At 44.4% G+C, this 22,448-nt stretch overlaps 1 protein-coding gene across 1 annotated transcript in view; it reads right to left on the minus strand.

Annotated features, from left to right (window-relative positions):
• Positions 1 to 1,633: 1,633 nt before the first annotated feature.
• LOC147902213 (long-chain-fatty-acid--[acyl-carrier-protein] ligase AEE15, chloroplastic-like) overlaps positions 1,634 to 22,448 on the minus strand; it is a 183,611-nt gene continuing 162,796 nt past the window's right edge. The window contains exons 16-18 of the mRNA XM_087374865.1: positions 10,671 to 10,798; positions 3,049 to 3,106; positions 1,634 to 1,856 (exon numbers count right to left, since the gene is read on the minus strand). Of these exons, the coding sequence (XP_087230991.1) occupies positions 1,761 to 1,856; positions 3,049 to 3,106; positions 10,671 to 10,798 (282 nt within the window). The 3' untranslated portion in view covers positions 1,634 to 1,760. The remainder of the gene's footprint in view (positions 1,857 to 3,048; positions 3,107 to 10,670; positions 10,799 to 22,448) is intronic.

Raw genomic sequence — 22,448 nt, forward strand, 5'->3', positions numbered from 1 at the left:
TTCCTATAAAGGAAAATGGCTCCTTTGTAGGAAATGGAACCAAGGGCATTTGCGTCGAGGTCACAGTGGCAACTGGAACCAACTTGACAATGACCTTGAAAGAGACGTGGCTCATCTAATGTTTTGCCATGTCGGCTTTGCTTCATTTCGTGCCATCTTTCAACCTTGATAGGGTAGGGAAGGGCCATGGGGAGTCCTTTCCCGAGAGGAACCCGATCGAAAAAGGGTGACGTGGCCCTTCCCGACCGTCAAGGTGAGCTGGGAGGCCATGTGGAGGATTTCCAGTGAGTTTTGGTTGGAGGATTCCGAGTTTTAGGAGGTCACAGATGGACGGCCAGGATTAAATCTTGGCCGGCTAGCGACCTTGACGACCGGACAAGCTGGGAAAAGTGATGGCTATGCTGCGGCATGATCGAATACTACGTCCAAAAAAGCACCTTTGATCAGACGGCTGAGATTTTGTTCCAGCCACCCTCGGAACTTGATTGATTGATTGATCAATTGTTCCAGCCACCCTGGGACCTTCATTGATCCAAGCAACAAGGCAACTTATGCAAAAACTCAAATGGCCTACCAATTCTTGAGACAGCTTCTTTGCATTCCTAGTCTCTCAAGTTCCCTTATTTGGCAACGCTTCCCATCGTGCAACATGTGTTTTCATGAAGCGATACGCTACTAGTATTCTGAACTCAAGCAGTCGCAATGACATCAGCTTTTATATTCCACGTGTTGAATATTAAGGACATGGTGGTTACTTAACTAAGATATTATACCATGCTAAAAAATGCATAGCCTTTTGTGTCTCCCTATTATAATCTCTTGCACGACTACAGAGAAGATTTCCACGACTCCGATACACTTGAATCACAAACAACCCACTTTCTCAAAAGTGGTCTAAGTCTTTAGAAAATCTTCACATCTTCTCTACTTGCTAGATTTAAAAGTTGTGCACATTGATACTGGAAGAAGCTCTGAAGTGCTTGTTGGTCTTCATGCGTGATTTCTGACTGTCTCCCTGCCGCTTGGCTTTTGCCTTATTCATAGGTTTCATTAGGCAGAATCATGCTCAGGTTTGCGTGATGATCTCATCGAGTTAATTGTGGAGCTTTAAGACGGAGGCAACACTCAAAGACACACTACTTTGATGATAGAACTTGTAATGATATGCCACGATAATCAGTCAGCTCCCAGATTGGCACCTAGTCAAGTACGCCATTCTAAATCAAAGCGCATTCATATGACACGATATTATTAAAAAATGATTTAATTTGGTACAACATTATGCCAAGAGAGATTAAATCAGAGACATCTTGACAAAGTCATTGAACAAATAATTTTTTGAGAAAATGGCAACAAGTTCTTCCACTCACCAAAAAGAGCATTCACATTGAATGGATAGAAAATGGTCACCCCTTGAACCTCAAAATCAATACCTCAAGGGAATGACACCTTCAGATCTTCGGGGAAGGTGTTAAGAAATGCCAATCTCAACATCATGTAAAACCAATGTATATAAAGCATTTAAAAGGGGTACTTTGCCGCATGGAAAATTTAAAAGAGAGCATGATGGCAAAACCCTAGAAGGACTCTATATATTTGTTTATAAAAGTAGTATGTAGCTATTGATCTTCTGCATGCACTCTCCATCCTCTATATCTCTATTCCCACTTCTCCTGCCTTCCTTTGACAAACACTAACTGACATATACAATTTGCAACAACCTATGAGATAATGCATAACTTTAATTTCGTATGACTTAATCATGGTTTAAATAGATTCTCTATCTCAAAAGAGTACTTTGAGGCAACGATCTCTCTCCTTATTTTCAATGTAGGAGTGAGCATCCCATTTTCAACCTACAAAAGGAAAATCCAAACTTATAATTCTAAACTTGCATTCTCCTCTCTCCAATCATAACTATCATTGAATGGCTTTGAAAAATTCTATACAGCACTTAAAACACCCAATCATATGCATTGTGATTCTCAACACAACAAAAAGCATTCATTGCTCCATAAGTCACACACTCGCATAAGGATATTACTAGCTGAAGGGTCGTATGCTTATGGAGATCTGTGACCATGTGCTTATGTTCATATTTCTAGCTTCATCTTGATCCGTAGATTTGAGTCCAATAAAAGGAAAGGTCTTAACGTATTTATGTCAACCGGTTAACGATGACTCACAAAACACCAGTGATAATTGAGACCAACAAAAAGATCCAACAATAAGACTACTAGACAAGTTTCAACAAACATGTCAATCTTTCTTTAATGTTCATGTCTTCATTACAGGACAATTGTAACAAAATGCTACAGTGGCTACTAAGCTCATTTTTTACTCTTATCATGGATTTTAAATATTGTCCCAATTTGTGGGAGTGAAATTCAAGAAGTATCTTAAAATGTGGAGATTAGCTTACACTTTGGACCAACACAACTTGATTATGACTTATATTTACTATTTAATAAAGCTGGAGAAACTTGAAGATACCTCCCTATGAATTGTGATTGGGTGTCAAGCTAAAAAATCGAATAATTTATATCATTTTTCATGCATTAACTGATTATACCCTTGTTACGAGGAAACAAGAGGAATTACCCAAAAAATCCAACCCTATCCTTTTTTTCACATTGACTCGTCATTCTTCTACTCATACATGTCCATACATGAACACACATGGTCGCACCACAGTAGCATGCAAATAGACAAACGCAAATACAAAAATGCACTTGATGGGTCCAAACAATGTGTCTAAGCATGTAACAAATTAGTGTTTCTTCACTGAAGAGAACGTTTATAGAGTGTCAGAGAAAACAATATAAAAAATAAGGAGGCATAAGGAAAAGTAATTTCAAGATAACAGGAGGTGGGATTTCAAAACAGGTATCAAATTATTGTGGGCTGGAATGATTCACAGAGCTTTATGGAGCTGTATGCAAGCAGAACACAACTCAGGAAAGTTTAACCGGAAAAGAACATAAAAGCTGCACTTATCTGGAAATTATGATAAATGGATTTGGAAGACTTAAGGGTGAGCAAACTTACTGTAAAGGCCTCTTTAAGGAGGAGAAAAGGACCGATCGTAGCTGGACACTTTGATGTACTGCACAAAAGGAATTAGTTATAGTTATTGATAAACTCCACTTCAATTTAGATTAGTTATAGTTATTGATAAACTCCGCAGCAATTTGACAAATCATGTTTTGTATCCCATACATGTGAGCCCCTTGCACTTGGTTAAAGTAATAATTCTTTTTACATAGTAGTAAAGGTATTTATGCATATGACAAACAGAGCACATGTGCACATGTTCCTAATGTCGCTAATTGCATCGTATACAAGAAAAAGGAAAAGTGAGTCAGCTAGGTATCTTCAAAGAGACACACGATTGAATGAACATCTCAAACCCGGCTAACAAAGGGGAAAGCAAAAGCTCCCGGGTCTGAAAATCCCTGTGGAGAATAGACCCTCAAACCATATTTTCTGTTTGCATAAACACTACGATGACATCTGAGTAACGGGGTGCCTAGTTCTAAAGCCAGTCCCAAACCTTTACATTCTTGCTTAATGAGAATGCCTAACTGTTAAGGAAATTCTGAATGGTCTGCACCACAGTAAAATCTTTTAAGATTTAGTGTCCAAAGTGTAAAATTGCTCCATAATGGATGCAAACATTGTGACACTAGCTATAACTACTGGATTTTATCACCCTTGTTGACTTATATTTCCACAGTAACACGAACTGATCTAAGGCTTCAGGACTCTGGCAGCATGTAAACAAAGACCTATATTTCAAATAAAGATGTCTTTTAGGGACCTTCTGGTATGTAATTTTCCAAAATGAGCCAGCCCTCTTTTTTATTGCATATGTGATGTATACTACTTCTAGAAATAGCAGAAATGACTGTCCTGTCCTGAATCCAAATGCAAAACATATATTATGTAGACATAACATTAAAATCAATCAGATAGAAGAAATTAGAGAGCGAATGAAACCAATCTATATCCCAAATTCCAATAAATATTTATGGTGCAGAAGTGGTGGCACGTAATGCCACCTCATGCTTACCCCTTAGCCAGAAGAAGTTGCCACAATCCTGCACCTGACCTCTTTGCTCAATCTACAGTGGCTTGGAAGTCACTTGAAAAACTATCCCACACATGCTATCAAGCCTTTGCTACTTTCTGGTGTCAAACTAGAACATAAGATGCAGATATCTCACTGCTTATGCTGTTGCCTGTCAGCACAGGGGATCTAACAGTGAATATGAAGGAGAACCCAAATAAAAGAAAATTTGTCTGGCTGGATGCCTCTTGGTCCTCAAGGAGAACCCAAATAAAATAAAATTTGTCTGGCTGGGGATGCCTACAGCCTGCATTTGATGGAACGTTTCTGAAGCCTCCATACCATGCCCATTCTAACTTCTAAGCACACGCTTCAATTATCGCATTCCAGGAGGCCACACCCTGCAGTGGCATCTCCACAACACAGCCCTTGAATCATCCAGCCTCCCATACTTGCCATATATACTGACAAGGGATTTAGGAATGAGGCTTCAAGCCATACCTGGGCCACATGGTGATACCATGTTGAAAAACGTGGTGGAGAAGAGAAGGAAGCCTCAAGGAGGTTGGAAAAGAGTCTTCATTGAAGAAGAGAAGCTATTGCAAGGACCAAAACGAGCGAGCCACACTCTCGCCACTCTTCAAAGAGCACATTCTCGCCGTTATCATTCTTACAATCATCTCAACCAATCACAATCGTACACCTCATGTCACTCACAAAGTACTCTACCCACGCACACTAATCACACCAACTATGGAGAGAGCGGCTGAGGCTGAGAAGGCTGGATCTGTTCTGAAGCATGAGGATCTTGATGTGCTGGATCAAATGCTGAAATCTTGCCATCTCGAAGTACTACCCATCTTTGGCGTAGAGGCGCATCAGCGGTAGTAACATCCTACCACTTTAAACAAGATGAATCCTCTTCTTTTGGGATGCCCTTTCTTCTTTGGGCAATCTCTCACAAAATGCCAAAAGACTCTGTAAATGCAGAAGCAATGGTGGTGTCCTGCAATCTCCATCCTCTCTCTGAAAGGGGAGCCATCTGGACATAAGTTTATTGAAGGTGAATGTATTTTGTTCCAGAAAGAGTTTCTCTCTTGGATTTTGTTGCAACAAGGGCTCACCAATAGGTACACTAGGAGCAAAGCGCTGAGTTTTCACGAGAGTCATCATGAGATGAGGATTCCGCTTGATGCCAAGCAAAAATGATTTATATATTAAGTGAATGAGACAACTGCCAACCAAAATACATCAACCCAGTACGAGATGGAAAGAGATGCCTGATCATCATAATAATTTCTGCATGTCATAGGGAGCTGATGGAAAAGGCCAAAGCACGATATACGGCATATCAACCCTCGGGTGACGGCGGACAAAAAACTTCTGCTCCCATTCCTGTAAATCTATAGCAGCCTCTTGATAGATCAGCAGGCATCCATCAAGAGGGTCTGCTGTTACCCAAGACCTGTAGCCCTGGAAGCGGAACTTGTCTTTCCTCTCCCATAATCCTCAAATCCTGTTAAACATAGCATGTATTTGAGAAGAAGGGTCATTAAGTTCTTCATTGAACTGATATTTATTTCTGGCAGCCATAAAATCCACAAACTGATGCATGAATGGCACTTCACTTTTCCCCAAACAGCCTCTGACATCACCTATTGAATGGCAATGAACTTTTTGACCGCTTTTCAAGGTTTTCTAGCTGGAGGGCAAACCATGATTATGTGGAAAGCATCCTCTCAAGACCCTGGACAAAGTTTATGGAAACTATCAGATTTCCTTATATGGCAGGCTATTAGACTTGTCCAAATAGAGCAGCACCCACTCCCAAAGTTCTTCCATTGACACACTAAAGCCCATGGTAATGCCCAGAGTCTGAAAACCCACCCTTTTTCTAATTCTTTGCATAAGCTCCAAAATAGGGGCGTCTTGACCCAAAAATGGCATGAAAACCAGTTCCGATTATTTCTTTAACGTCTTCATGCATTCTAAGATCTTGTTGAGGTCCTCGTCAGTAATCCTTGGAGTGCACCAGTAGCCATAGCAAATAGAAGAAGTGAAATACGAAATGCTGTTGGATGGAGTCTTTTAGCTGAAAGGGGTTGGATAGCGTGCATTCAGATAAACTCTTGCATTTGCATTGGATAGCAAATGCAATAAACTGAGGATCAAACCCTGTTAGCCAAGGACAGTTGGACAAAATCCGGTCTAAGCACCAATTGCTCTCCAAATGGAAAAACAACACCTTTGAGAGCACTTGACGTCACTTCGGTCTCAATTAACCACCCAATGTACCAGCAGCCATAGCAAATAGAAGAGGTGAAATAGAACATGCTTGTCAGATGGAGCACTTCAGCTAAAACGGGTTGGATAACTGTTGAGCAGACATGTGTCAAACAGGGGGTGCGCCAGGTGCAGGGGTCCTAATCCCCGCCCCATAGCCACACAGTGTTGCTTCGTGGACTTCAGGAAGGCATTTGATACAGTTCCGCGATTCAGATTGTTTCAGAGGATTCGCGAGATGGGCTTCAGTGGAGAAACACAGTGGGCTATCATGGCTTTGTATGAGAGGGTCACTGGTCGGGTTCGGACACGTGAGGGGCTCTCAGAGGAGGTATGCAGCACGATTGGGGTGAAGCAGGGTTGCCCGCTCTCTCCTACTCTCTTTGGACTATATATTGATGAGCTAGAGATGTTCGTACAGATGACAGGCGGTGTGGGCTCTACTCTCTCAGGATCCTCCATTCCTATCCTCCTGTATGCGGACGATGTGGTTCTCATTTCCTCTACTGCTCAGGGCCTCCAGGCACATATTGAGGCACTCCACAGGTTTTGCCAGGACAGGGGATTGACCGTAAACCTTGGCAAGACCAAGGTTATGGTTTTCAACACCTCTGATCGTATCTACAGCACGGATGAGTTTTGCTTCACTTATGACGGACAGCCCATTGAGCTTGTTAGAGAGTACACTTATTTGGGGACGGTTTTCAGGGGACCGATCTTTACCATGACATATGCAGCACGAGATAGGATTAGTAAAGGGTATGCTTCGTTGGCTCATCTTGAGCGTCAGTGTTTTCAGTCCCACTTTCAGCATCCCGATACGAAATCCCTGCTATTTGACACATTGGTGAGACCAGCTGCGATGTATGCAGCTCCTTTCTGGGCAGGAGACCTTGGCGCTGCAGATTGGAGACGAGTAGAGAGGTTACAGATCATCATGTTCTCTCGGCTCATTAGGGCCAAGGCTACAGTTCCGCACGAGATCATGCTAGCAGAGTTTGGAGCTACTCCCCTTGCATTGGATGCAGCGTTTCAGTCGGTCATGTATTTCACAGGGTTAGGGAGTTTGGAGACTCAGCAGCAGGCAGGGCTCGGTTGCCATGGTTAGCACTTGCATCTTCTATGGAGTTGGCACGATCTGGGGCCCGATACTGCTGGTACTTCAGACTCACTAGGTGGCTCACATCTCTTGGACTAGACATGGATAGACTGCCTCCCTTCCGATACAGCATAGATGCCCCTCATCTCGAGTTGACTCGCCACGAGCTTAGTCAGGTCACGAGAGCAGACTTGCTGCAGCTTCATACGTACCGCACTTGGATTTATCCCACGCAGCTTCCGACGAAGATGGCCACATATCGTGACCACTTCCTTCGGATCTCAGAGGATGGATTTGTCATTCCACCAGGCTACACAGGTATCCACATGTCCCACTCACTGAGGATTGCCCTTGGCCAGCTTAGAGTCTCTTCGCATCAGCTCGAGATAGAGGCTGGTAGGATGCGACGCATGGAGGATGGACGGCGTCCAGGCCGAGAGACCAGGATCTGCCCTTGTTGCACCATGGGAGAGGTGGAGTCAGAGGAGCACTTCATTTGCAGATGCCCGCTATATTATGAGATCAGAGGGAGATTCCACTGTCTCTTCACGAATGGCTTTGGACCTCTCTCACGAGTGATGGATTATGAGGATCAGCATTGCCTAGCTCTTTATGTCAGGGAGGCCACTATGCTTCGACGACACTACCTCAGAGACCATCAGCACAGACCGGAGCGTGATAGAGCCCAGCCCGATAGAGCTCAGACACACGCTATACCAGATGATAGGTATCAGGAGGAGCACGAGGAGGTCACAGCTCACACAGGACACATGCCTCCACCCTGTGGATGTACATATGAGATGGTTTGTAGACGCCGCAGGATCTTGTTACATAGGGGACGTACTCGCCGCTTCATCTCCAGACGATCCAGGATGATGGCAGCTTTTCGGAGGAGACTTACTCATGGAGATCTCGCCCCACCAGCCGCTCACCTCACTTTTGCTCAGATTTGTACTCTCATAGCAGGAGGCAGAGTCGATGGACAGGATTTCCAGTATTATTTTGGTTCTCAGACTCCGTGATACATGGACTTGTATCTTTGCATTGACATATTGTACTCATCCCCCCATTTTGCACCCAGGGGCAGTTTCCTTGCATCTAGCTTACTTTGTATTTAGGCTCGGATTTGACAGTATGTACTTTCACTTGCATTGTATTGCGTAGCACTTAGATGATATTCGACGATGCCTCTTCTTTGTGGCACGTTGATTTTGTGCTATCTTGTACGCAGAGTTCTTGATGTCCCATGGGCCCATTTTGGCCTTTAGTGGACAATAATACACTTTCTTTCTTTCTTTCTCTCTCTCTCACTTGCATTGTATTGCGTAGCACTTAGATGATATTCGACGATGCCTCTTCTTTGTGGCACGTTGATTTTGTGCTATCTTGTATGCAGAGTTCTTGATGTCCCATGGGCCCATTTTGGCCTTTAGTGGACAATAATACACTTTCTTTCTTTCTTTCTTTCTCTCTCTCTCTCTCTCTCTGCCCACAACAAAGTCACACCTAATGTTGCTGACACCGATTGCAACAATCCACCGCCAAATTCACACTTAATACTATAAGGAGGCTTTTGCATACCCATTCCCTTCCCACACATTTGTCTTCCTTTAATGAATCCCTTCTGTTCCTAATCCAGAACTGATTTTGTTCTTGAGGCTTTAACAAAAATCTCATAACTTCAATTAGGCATTGTTAGGGAGAGCCAATTTATTAGCAGCTACCTCTCCCCCTCTTTCAGAATGTGCATGACAACATCTCTGATCATCTGCTCAAACATTTTACCTTCCTGGACAAATCTTATCAGATACTCAACAGGTTGGGTCCCAAAATCTTTGTAAGATTATATCCCAAGCCCATCTCCTCCTATGGTTTTACATTGGCCATGCTTCTTCCAATTCCTCAAGTGACTATGGTTCATCCATATTCCTTGCCTCCAAGCTGGATAAGGTCTTTCTTCTCACTGTCTAGCATTTTTTCCATGTTTCTTTAGCTTCTATGTTGAAGAATGACATTCTGAAGCAAAAAGTTTGCAACCTCTGCCAAAAGCCAGAGAAATACTTAAAACACTAGTTGAAGGTTCTCTTCCACATCCGAAGCAAAGTTACATCATTCCTTTGTAGGTCTGCCAATTTTACCAGACCACAAGTCTCTGAAATAGACCTGAGCATGCTGTAGCTAAATAAATCCCTATTGTTCAAACTGTTCTTTTAATAATTTCTGTGTGAGCTGAGACTTAACCTCTATTAATATATCATTCAAACTGTTCTTTTAATAATCTATGTGTGAGCTGAGACTTAACCTCTATTAATATATCATTCGTACTGTTCAATGCGGACACCCAATTCCTTGAACTTGCAGAGGCAGCTAATTTTGTGGCAGCATCTGAGTTTTATAAATTGCTAACTCCCATTTCCAACTGCATAAACCAGGGCTTGCAAAAATCAAATCCCAACTTACCTTAATTCTTGCTTGACAAGATGAAGTTTGAAGAACATGGGGTTAGTCTTAGAGCCTTAAACCAGGAGCACCTATGTCTCTGACTCAAACAAAAATTAAGATAAATGGCGACTGGTTTGTGGTCAGATAATACACACAACTGATGAACTTCTATCTTACTGATTGCACAGTTCCCTTAGACAGATACAATACACAAATGCAGCAAATTCTAAAGGGGGACAGCTCAAACTGAAGAGACAACCAAGTCAATGGCTGGAAATGAGGTGGATCAGCCACAAACTTACAAAAACAAGGTGAATGATATATCTATCATTCATTAGGCCTGCCTGTGCATGAGTGGAATGCCAAGAGAGCGTATAAAATTGGAGGCCCCAGGGTGAAAAGGAAAGAGTGTGCAAAGAGGAATAAATACGAATGGCCCAAAAGTCATAAAAGGGGACCCCAAATCATTAATGCTCTCTGCCAAGGTTGGGAACAGCCAATGGGAATTTAGAACACCCAAAATAACAACGAATCCACCCAACAAGTGCACCAACCACAAATTAACATGTAAGAGAGCATAAATAATAACAATAATTTTATTTTTCCATCTCAAAACCACAACCTTCACTATGGTTATATACTCTATGAAGACGGCATGTACTCTCCCCAAAATTCTATGGGATAATATTTTGTATTTCAAAATATTGGAATTGCCAAAAACAAGAGCAATTAGGGAAATGCAGAGAAGAGAGAGAGAGAGAGAGAGAGAGAGAGAACTATTTTTTGAGCTCATTGTGGATTAATGATCTCAAATTCCGTTGATTTGAACTATCTGCATCCATGAAACCAGCAAGTTTCAACTCCTCTTTGTTTGTCACAATCAATGCTCCCAGACGGCGTTGATCCTGGAAAAAAAGGCAAAGGCATATAATACGATCGAGCACATATACCTATTACATTTACCAAAGTATGTATCCCTAAAATCAAACAAGGTCTAAGCAAGTGGGTGCCAAGTATTGTTCAAAAAAATGTTTTTTCGAGAAAAGAGACTTCTATGAAGACAAACATTATAAACATGAAGAAACTCCTATGATGTGAGCAAAGCACCCCAAAGGGTAATTACAAATAATTAGCTGAAATTAATGGAACAATCATTTAGGAAGTTCTTTGGCTTGACGTTTGGGTTTAATTAGATTTGATTTGATTTTGTGTGACATCATCTATGATGTCAGGGAAAATCTCCCCACTGACATCATTAGTAGTGGAAGACAAGGTATCCTCTTGCCTATAAAATGAGGCATATATTTTGCTATCAATATCAATCAACTTCAGCAATTGCCTCTGCATTAGTCTCCATCTCTCTGACTCTCTCATCCTCTCTCCATGTGACTTCAGCATGATATTAGAGTGGGTGCTCCATCATGCACAAGGTCCATCATGCATGTTCGTTGCTCTCCCCTTGTGCTCGACCTCTAGAGCGACATCTCTTGCTACCTAGTATTCTTCAGCCTCCTCCCCTTTCCTCTACAGGCTCTTGCACTCTTGTAAATCTCAAGCTCGATGGGCACCTCAGTTGCAAAATTGGAAGCAGATGGGATTGAATGGCGCTAGTGGAGCAATAGGCACTAGAGTGTGTCTGCCTGCACTTCTAGATTATCATGACACACTCGTCTTTTTGCTGTCCACCATTTTCTTCAACCGTGTCGGCGTCATCACTTACAAGTGGCCGTTGTCTTGCAAATTTTCTCTCTGCAACATCACAGCTATGGCAACCTCAAGCATGAACTCTTGATGGCAAATGCACTCCAACATAGCAAGGCGCAATCGTGAGCGATCGATGTCAAGAAAATATCAACACTAAGAGTACCAGTGTAAAGGTGTTGCAGCTTCAGAGCGAGCACTAAGCAAAGTAAGGCTACAATGTGCTGACCCACAGTGGGCTGAGGGCCCGCCTTAGTGCTCAGAAGCAGCTCCACATAGCGAGCTGGAGGTCGTGGGCTGGAGAGTGCTATGGCTGATGGTCACGGGCTGGTGGGGCTAGTGCCATGGATCAACCTTGCTGCTAGCAAGAAAGAGCAGTCATATGGTGGCCACAGCCTGCACGGTGGGCTATGGCGACGAACCAGTTTCAATGCCAAAAAAATGCCTATCAAGTGAAATAGTGCCTCTCCCATGACTGGTAATCCCTGCGGGGTTTCAACGCTGCAAGCCCCGACAACATAGCTCTCCAAACGACCACACAGCGTCCAACGCGGACGGAATCAAACAAGATTCTAACAAAATCTCCACAGATTCCATCAATCCTTATCACCAATGCTCTTGACTTGTGGCATCACCACACAGTTGCCACGTGGCACTACAATCAAGAGTCCACATCATCACAGCTAGCCCATAGGTGCCACGTCACCCATATCTGCTGGGTAAGCTGACTGCCATGTCATCTTATCCACCTGATTGCCATGTCAGCACGTTGTCTCATCTGCCATGTCAGCCCAAAGTGCCACGTCAACACCGACTGACACATTATCATGCCGGCTCAGCTGTGCTATGGTACATAGATGCGCCTATGAGAAAGCGAATTTTTATGTGGAATCCCATGAGTGGATCATGGAATAAGCTGCCTCCTCTATGCAAAGCGTTTCAAGGGTCATGACTGAGGAAATTCGCTCGAAATAAATGTTTCTACATTGCTGCTCATCTGGACAATTTGCATCATATCTATCCTAGACCTGGTAGTTGTCATATCTGTCATACAACTCGCCATTTTTTGTTCCAGCATGTTGCTGCCCACAAGCTGCCTCCTCTATGCAAAGCGTTCCAAGGACTGAGGAAATTCACTCGAAATAAATGTTCCTACATTGCTGCTCATCTGGACAATTTGCATCATATCTATCCTAGACCTGGTAGCTGTCATATCTGTCATGCAACTCACCATTTTTTGTTCCAGCATGTTGCTGCCCACAATGGAGCTGTCAATTCTGTTACTGTTATAACACTGAAGAATCGATCTTCTCTCTGTTTTTCCTCCTGCTTTCTGAGGGAAATTTTGGTAGATTTTGTTGTTGTCTCCCTTTTTCTGAATTTTAGTGAGGAGTATTTGCTCGCGGCTTTCTCCTTGGCCTGTTTTCTCCTGTAGCAGGCTACCTACTTTGTAAGTATAAGTACATTTCATTGTTGCTTCTAGACCAGCATTAGATGCACAAGGCATGGATTGGCCGGCTCACTCTTTCCTCTCAACAAATGCTGATTGAGTAGTGACTACTCCAACATTTGAGAGAATTTGGGGCTCTGATAAAAATCAGTGAAATTGACCTGGATTGAAGCTCCCAACATTGATATTTTGAGAGTCATGGGTTGAATGCCCTAAGCAGTTGTTCCCCTGGACTACATTGACATCATTTTCAGGGCATTCATGCCAAGAGCTTCACCGACACATCACCAGAAGAGCATGAATGTGCACACGTGTGCAAAAGATGTACGAGTCACATCTATCACCTTGAAGATTATTTATGTTTTCTTTGTGTGAGTATCGATAAGGGTTCTTTGCCCTAGGTAGTCCCTAAAAAATGATTGTATTTGACTTTGTGAGAGCCTTAGCTCTAGGCTTTTGAGATATACCTTGTGCCCTATTAGATGCCGGGGGGGTGACTAAGTAATAGCCCAGCTTCGGTCATAAGTTGATTGAGGGATGGCATGGCACGGAAGGTGCCCATGACTAGGTCACCTCTTTGCAGTGACGTGGTTAAGTTGGACGTTGGTTGTTTCTTTTGCATTGGTTTGCTCCAAGGGCGGTTTGTTGGGGTATTTTGGAGTCTTCAGTGTGAACATGGTTTTACTTCTAGTGTGTTAGTGTCAAAGGGGTTTTGGGTTTGTGACTTATGTGAGTTTGAAGGGTCACTTGACCTTTGGGATTAGCTTGGATTGTGTGACATCACAGTGGTGTATTGAAAACAATCCACTCTGGATCTATGTGAGAACCTCAACAGCTTGAATGGAGAATCTTTGATTGCTACAGGGTGAGTGAGAAAAATGCATACACACGGACACCACATTAGGGCCCAGAAACTATCAGCTGGAACCCCCCAAAGGTATTCTATTTCTTGAGTAGAACTGAGTACAAGATTGTATAGCCAAAGCTGAGTGGCAAAACACATGGAACTGCATTCTAGATTGGGAGAAGGCAGTCCATTGCCCCCTTCATTGAGGCACTAGGTTACGCTCTCGCGCCACAAGCTTGATTGGGATGAGGCTTCCGATCAAGCAGGAGGAGTAGTTGCTGGATTCAGAGTCTGCAGATGATATGGCCCTGTACGTGGAGGGACCAACATCGAGCTTGGAGGTGGTCCCGGGTGCCTTGGCTATTTATTGTTAGGCCTCAGGCACTCGGATCAACTAGATCAAATCTTTTGGCTTCTTCATGCATAGCCAAAGGAGGTTCAAGAGGTCCAAGACTTGGAGGCTTGGCCTTCTGTTGCGGGGAGGAGTTTGAGCAGTAGCCTCTTATTTGGCACCCTGAGATTCGGAATCAAGATGGCCTCATTCTAGGGCAACGGACTCACATCGGGTGGGCTCAACGGAACAATGGCCTAGCCAACTCCTGTGAGGCTTGGAGCAAGCATCCCGTAAAGACAAAGACAAGGTTGGGAGCCATCTCTCATCTCTATGGTGCAGTGGGTGTGAGAGATCGATGCATCCATCCCTGAGTCATGGTAGGCAGGACTACAAACTTGAGCAAATAGCCGATGGCTTGGATAGTTTTCCAGTACCCCTGAGGAATATGATCAAGAGAGGCAGAGACCGAGCCAATTTCTATAGAGCAAGGCAGGGAGGGCTCCTCCAGCCAGTGGCCAAGAGAGACCAAGTTATGGATGGGAGCCTAGATTCGCTTCATTGGTAGATGATCAGGGTAGTGGGCCGTTTGGGCAAGGAGTGGTTCAGAGACCCTCCTAGCATATTGGACCATGATGCACACCGGTGGCGTCTTTGGATCTAGAAGGGCCGGCCCTTGCAGGAGGTTCAATGCGACCCCGAGGAGTAGTTTTGGACATCTAGAGTAGGCCACATAGACCGAGTGGATGAGGTGTCCTCCTCTTCCTACACGACACGGGTAGGTTGGAGGCTCCAGATGGAGTAGTACTGTGGACTCCCGAGAGAGAGAGAGAGAGACATTGGGCTAAGCAGTAGATGCCCCAAGAGGTCAAATCTAGGTTGTGGATGCGGTTATGGTTTCTTACTTCTTCTGACCAGTTGCCCATGGGGTTTTACCCATAGGTCCATGGCTGGAGCAAATGGGGGAAGATGGTCGATGCCACTACTCAATGGACAAAGTTATGATGACGACCCCGCACTACTGATGGAGTTGCCCAAGCACTTATCGGATTTGGTTGGGATCCCTACCGATTGTGGTGCAGATGCAGAGTATACAGCGAGGTTTCACCAAGGGCATGGTGGCCTGGTTGACAGAGGGAAGACATACCTACCACATCTATGAGGTCTCTTTAGCCTATAGGATTCATGGACAGAGCATCTGCTGGATCGAGCTACATGAAGCGACCCCACCTGCACAGCATCGTCCTCTCTCTCTCTCTCTCTCTCTCTCTCTCCCCCCTCCAAAGGATGGAGTGTGGGATACAATAGCCAACGTCAGGGCATGGAACATTTGGGCTGTGTGCTGCATCCTAGTGATGGGTGCGAACTGCGTTCCCCCTACGGCTATGCTAGTTGCTATCTAGTATGATCATTTACACCCTATGCGCCACATGGGAACGTGGGACATTGGATTCTAGAGTGACTGCCAAAATGCAAGATAGTTTTTGCAAGGCTTGGCCTACAGGCATTTTTTACACTTTTACGCCACGAGGGATAGCACTGATATAGCCCTTGTTCGAGAGATACTCTAGGTAGTGAGCTGGGTTCTATGGCAATAGGCTGGTCTTCTTTAAGCCAATTTTTTGTTTGAGTTTCGCATGGTCAGTGCTTCAAAGATAGTTGACTTGTATGGTTGATTTTTCCAAGCATTAATAAAAGGTTCCTTTTTTCTTTGATTCTCAACCAAAGCTTTGTATTCACAATACCCATGAAACACCTCATATATTTCTTTCATGAGAAAAACCCATGCGAATCGAGAGAAGTCATCTGTGTTAGAACATGAAGTCAAGTTGACTGTGTTTTATTGTATTCTACTAGGAGTTCTAGTAGAGTCTTATGTGTGAGTGCCACGTGTCATATTGGGAGATATCCCATATACACTTTGGTATTCTAGTGTGTGTCCTATCCTATATATGATCGTACTACTTGTGTGTCACATCAACACACATCAAAGAGTCTACATCAAGCTTTATCAAGGTGAGTCTTTCCATTTTGGTCTATTGCTCATTTCCATTTCCTTTCACTTTCATTATGTTTCCATTTGACTATTATCTTCTCTCTCCCTAGCCTACTTTTGATTTTGATTCCACTACTAACGAATTATGGGCTAATTTTGAAGGATTGTTCGGCAACAAAGTCATCAATTCAAAGGTATTCCTAAGACAAGAATTCTTCAAGCTGCAAATGAAGCATGAAGACTCTCTTCTTGCTCACTTGAATCATATGGAATTCCTTGTTACTCAACTTGCTAGTCTAAAGGCCCTTGTAGGGGAAAATGATTAAGTTGTTGTGCTTCTCTCGAGCATTGAGGAAATCTCTATGTACCAGGAGATCATACCAACATTGCGTGTGACACAAATGGGTTATGAGCCTATGGTTGCTATGCTCATTGATCATGAAAGACGGTATGCAAACACTCCGGACTCCAGTGCACTGTACTCCAAGGGCAAAGGCAAATTCAAGCCTTTCAAATGCAATCATTGTGGGAAGTTGGTCACACCGAGGATCGCTGCTTCAAGAAGCTTGCCAAGCAACGAAACAAGGATCATGCCAACTTGGTTGGGGCTGCAACAAGTGAAGACGAAGAAGAAGATGATGCTTCGACACCATCTCATGCTCTCACTGCCGACATCAGAGATTTCTCTCTCCATTCAGAGGTCTATGTACCTGATGATCGAGACTTTTGTTTCTGATATATTCTATGTGCGCTTGGGTACTCTGCCCTGGGTAGTCCCCCAAAAATTCTTGTAAATAATGAGTCTTGTGTCCTTGAGTCAATAAAGGTTCTCAACCTTGGATAGTCCTTCTCAAATGATGTTTAATTTCCTTTATGAGTGGTGTGTGGCTTCCTACCAAGTCCTGTTATGAAGCGAGGGGGGGATGTATTGTGGGAGCCTTTCTATTGGCTTTGATGGGTCTCCCTATCAGGCCTAGCCGAGTTCCAGGATGTTGGTGCATTCCCTAGACCGATGTGTTGGTCAGGTAGCCATGCTTCATTTGAGCCTCTAAGCTACTTGGGGTGCACAGAGAAGTAGACTCCATCATTGTCATGTTCTGTTCTTGGCTTCATTCCAGTAGTCCCTCAGCTTTCTTTCATGGGGAGATGTTGGAATATGAAGTCAAAGTCAGTGTATTTGTGTGTCCTAGGTCCCTAGGACTTATTTTATAGTCTAATGAGTCCTAGACAATGCCCCGTGTCATATGGGAGACTTTCTAGAGTCTAGAGGCTCACACTATATACTGTTGTACTTGTCTTGAGTCTTTTCATGTCAGTCACCATCAAGCTCTCTACATGTGAGTATTTTGGTTCATTGCTATTGCCTACTTCCATTTGAGTTCATTTCCATTATGCTTGTAATCTTTTCTTTCCATTCCTAGAGATTAAAGATGCAAGACATGGAATGGAATGGAAAGGAAAAGAAAGACTAGGAAAGCATAATGAAATGAAATAATGCGAGAGAAATATGCAACCAAGCAAAGTACTTACATGATCAAGAAAGGCATAAGGCTTGATGATTATAACAATGAAAGTACAATGCCTTTATAGGATAGGCACACACACTCTAAGTGTCAAATGTATATGGGATAAGTCCCATAGTGACACATGGCACTCTAGGATATAAAGTAGTATAGTACTACTCTAGAACACACTAGAAGTCACTCAAATTGACTCCATTTCCTAACACCCCCCCATGGAGGAAAGGTGAGGGACAACTGGAATGGAACTAAGAACATTAAATGACAATGATGGTCATCAAAACTGTGCATCCGATCTAGAACTAGACATGGCTCCCACACAATCTCAGAGGCAAGTGAGCATGGCTCAAAGGCCACATCAGACTCTTCCATTTTCAGCTTATAAAATTGCATTTTCAGAAATACCTTGGAGTTGATGATCTTGTTACCAAATATATTCTCGAGACATGCCCAAATCTCCTTTGCCTTGGATTTGAAGTCGATGTGATGAATCAATGAATCATCTAGGAAAAGCCCGATGATTGTGATGGCCCTCGAATTGTGTTGCTTCTAAATCTTTCGTGTTTGAGGCTCCGTTGATGCTTCAAGTGCTTCATCATCTTCGATGGCATCCCAAACATTCTCCTTCATGAGAAGGAGTTGCACTTATGTTTGCCATGTGGGGAATCCGTCCCCCTTGAATTTGTCCACAAGAAGAGAGTTGGTGGAAAGTGAACCCATAAAGCTGGCAGCTAGAAGAGAGAAGAGATAGAATGAAGGGCACAAGTGAGTTGAGGGAGAAATGGTAGGCTGAGGAAGAAATGGGAGAAATGGCGGGCAAAGGAAGAAATGGGAGAAATGAGAGAAATGGCGGGCACAATGGAGATGTAGGAGAGGAAGAAATGGCGGGCAGAACAGTAGCAGATAGAGAAGAGAAGCGGGCAAGCTGTACGGACAGAGAGTACGGGCAGACTGTGGCTATGGGCTGATCTGTAGAGAGAGGATACTCCTCTAATCCATGCATCTGAAAAACCAAAGCAAGATAGAGTACCCCCTAAAAAATCCCAGTCTACTCTATCGTAAGCTTTCTCAAAGTCCAAGAGTAGAATGGCCAACCTCTAGCGGCTCTCCATGGCCCATTCTGAGGCCTCCCAAAATGAGAAAATATTATCGAAAATACATGAATCAAATCTGGAAAAAAAACCTGTAGCCGCACACTGATGTAAAAAGTGCCCAATAGAGTGATGGGTCTCCATTGTGACACTAGATTCTTATTACCCCCCTTTGGGATGAGATGAATGAGATCATATGTAAGTGAGTCAGGCATCTCACCGAAGTTCCACACGCCCTACAAGGCTGATGTAATGTGATCACCAATCTGCTCCCAAAAAGTAATAAAAAAAGAAGGGGTAAGTTCATCCGAACCTGGGCACTTGCCCTTGTGAAGGGCAAGTAATGCAGTCTTGAATTCTTCATTGGTGAAAGGTGCATCAAGAGAAACAAACATCTCATCCTTCACCAATACTGGGATACACTGCCAAGTAACCTCTCTGGCATCATCTATGGCCTATGTGCCCAGATCTGCGGTAAGAAGGGATGCAAAAAAATCTGAAGCTACACGCATTACGGCATCAACACCCATACAGAGCTGATGTAATGTGATCACCAATCTGCTCCCAAAAAGTAATAAAAAAAGAAGGGGTAAGTCCATCCGAACCTGGGCACTTGCCCTTGTGAAGGGCAAGTAATGCACTCTTGAATTCTTCATTGGTGAAAGGTGCATCAAGAGAAACAAACATCTCATCCTTCACCAATACTAGCATACATGCCAAGTAACCTCTCTGGCATCATCTATGGCCTATGTGCCCGGATCTGCAGTAAGAAGGGATGCAAAAAAATCTGAAGCTACACGCATGACGGCATCAAGATCTGACTGTAACACCCCGTTTGAGTTAACAAGCTGCGAGACACTATCTCTACTATGTCTGGGCCCATGAGTAGAGAAAAAGTGTTTGTTGACCCTGCCACCCATCTGAATCCAAAAGGATTCCCGTGCATTAAAGGCATACTCTGCTCTTTGATCCAACAATGTTTGTATATGAGCCCTTGCTGTAGCAAGGCGCTCCTGAATCCAAGCATCTGTGGGTCTCTTTTGCTCTTCCCTCTAAAGGGACGCTAACTGCTGGCGTATACCAATCTCACACCTCCTAGAATCAGCAATTGTATGATAATAGTCACTAATTCCGGATAAGGCTACGGCTACCTAAGATGGGCGGGCAACTCCACCCTGTATGTGAGAAACCCAAATCTGTAAGATATCCTCCGTGAGGCTCTCCTCTGCATAAAAAGCATCTAGAATCCTGACACTGGCAGAGCGTCCTCTCCGATGAGGCTCAAGAATCTGCAACACCATTGGAAAATGATCTGAAGTGGAAACCCCAGTAGAAATGCATACAGATCCACCTCTGGCAAGTGCCCAATCGTCTACATAAAATCTATCAATACGTGCATGGATGGGCATGTGTAGTCTCCTATTCGACCAAGAGTACAGGAGTGACTGTGGCATAACAAGAAAGGCATCATCAAACCAAGTGTCCCTACCACTGTACTGAAAGAGAAAGGTGTCTCAAGCTGCCCTCTCCAAAGAATGAATTCCACCCTGTCTGCGTCTCTTTTTGTCTGATGGCAACTCAACCATGTTGAAATCGCCACTAATGATCCAAGAATCTGCAATGGGGGCCCAAGAGAGTAGCTCCTTCCAAAAGGAGATCCATTCCCCTCTATTGTTGGGGGCATAAAGATTGAGAAGACCAATCTTACGCCCTCCAATCAAAATAATGATCCATTGAGCTCTAGCGGGGGAGATGATACCATGACCAGCAACCAAGGGGAGAATAGAAGGAGAGACCGAAATGCAAGTACCTCCCCTTGTGCCCATAGCAGGCGACCAGAAGGTATGTCCTGAAAGCAGTTTGCTAGACTTAGAGCAATCACTGGCATCCAACTTGTGTTCCTGGATAAAAAGGATATCAATAGCACCTCCAATGACACCTGGATGAAGCTGATTCTAGATCAGTTGCCTACGGCAACGGTGTGGAACTCCGCCTAGGCCCTATATGTTCCAGCTGACTATCCTCATCGATAGGAGGATGCTGGATGGAAAGGCTTACCCGACCTAGCAGAGGAGACCAGCTTCCCCTGGGCCGAAACACTCCTGCTGAGGGCATGAAACTCAACAGATGAAAGGATTCCCACACCTGCTGAGGGGGAGGCCCTATCAAAAGGAATCCCAATGACCGGGACCCCTAAGGTGGAGGGCACAAACTCCTCATCACCCATGAAAGTTCCCAAATCTGACAGTGCCGAAAAAGAGTTCCTGAGAAGCAAGTCTGGCCAAGGCGTGCGAAGAAGACCTACACTCGTGGAAGATGGAGGAGAAGGTTCTGTCAGGCCTCTATCAACAGAACTGGAGCTGGGGGCTGAGGAGGCCTGTGGCTGGGATGAAGAGGAACCTGGAGTCCTCATTTGTGCATACACTCCCTCAGTTGTCTTGACTGTGGCAGGAACAGTCTGTGGGGAAGAAGTATCGGTAGCCCCCTCGTGATCAGAAACCAACGTGACAGGGGCTGGTGCATCTAAAGGCTTCTCCAGATGTGGAACTGTAGTGTCTGGGGCTGCAACAACATCCATCTCTGGAGTCTGGATGGCATCTGTCTGAATTGGATCAAAGGTCTCCTCCTGAGGTATGAGAGCCGCTCTGATTGCTCTCCATCGTGGTACTGGGTGTGCTGCGGGCTTTGGGTACCCTACTGCCCCTGGTGGTCCTGGGGTACGCGAAGCAGGGCGCCTGCTACTCCTGGTGATCCTGGAGTGTGTGGTACAGGGCGTTGGGGAGGAGCAGTCGGGGTAGTACGTGAAGGAGCCACACCAGAAGACCTCTTGGGTCTTTTTTTCTTCCTTGGGCAATCTCTAGCAAAATGCCGAAGGGTCCTGCAAATCCTGCACTGGTCCTATCTACCTGCAATCTTGACTCTCTGTCGAAAGAGAGCCATCTCGAAATTGAAGCATGATGTGGTCATCTGAGATGTTAGGGTCAGAGACAATGACCCTAACTCGAGGCACCCCATCTGCTTTGACTGTCTCTGCCGAGGAAGAAGGCATGCCACGAAGGGGGGGGATCTCAGTGACCACTCCAAATGTGGCTCCGATAGTAGCAAGAAGTCGATGGTAGACCTGAGGAAGACGTGGAAATCTAATGAACAGTGATGTGACCTGACTGTCTTCCTCGACCGGGGATCGAAGCCCAAGGTGTAGGGCGAAAGAAAGATCCTCCTCGAACCCAAAGCCAGAGGATTAGCTTTGAGAACAAGGGCTATGGACTCGTGGGAGTCGAAAACCACTTGGAAGAATCCACGTCCCAAAAGTCGAATATCCCTCAGGTGTGGGGCGAGATCTCCTCGTAACACCGCCAACATCCAATCTCTAGCTTGTGATCTGGAAGGGTGTGACCCAAAGATGTGGGCGAAAAGTGATGTGGAGCTCTCTAGTTTCACATCTTTCCTGAGCTGCAGCAACTTGTCTTCTGAAAAAATGACGGTTTCTGGCGGCGGGTGGAAGTGGATGAAGATTGCCTGAATGGGGATCCATTCGCCAATCAATGTGAAAAGGCTGATTCAAACCTGAAAAAGCTCCGTCCATGAAACTACTGCCCAGGACGCCCTAGAACACGGG

Source organism: Dipteris shenzhenensis, chromosome 5, assembly GCF_047967505.1.
Source record: "Dipteris shenzhenensis isolate YYH24624 ecotype China chromosome 5, Dip_SZ_1.0, whole genome shotgun sequence".
NCBI classification, from domain to species: Eukaryota; Viridiplantae; Streptophyta; class Polypodiopsida; order Gleicheniales; family Dipteridaceae; genus Dipteris; species Dipteris shenzhenensis.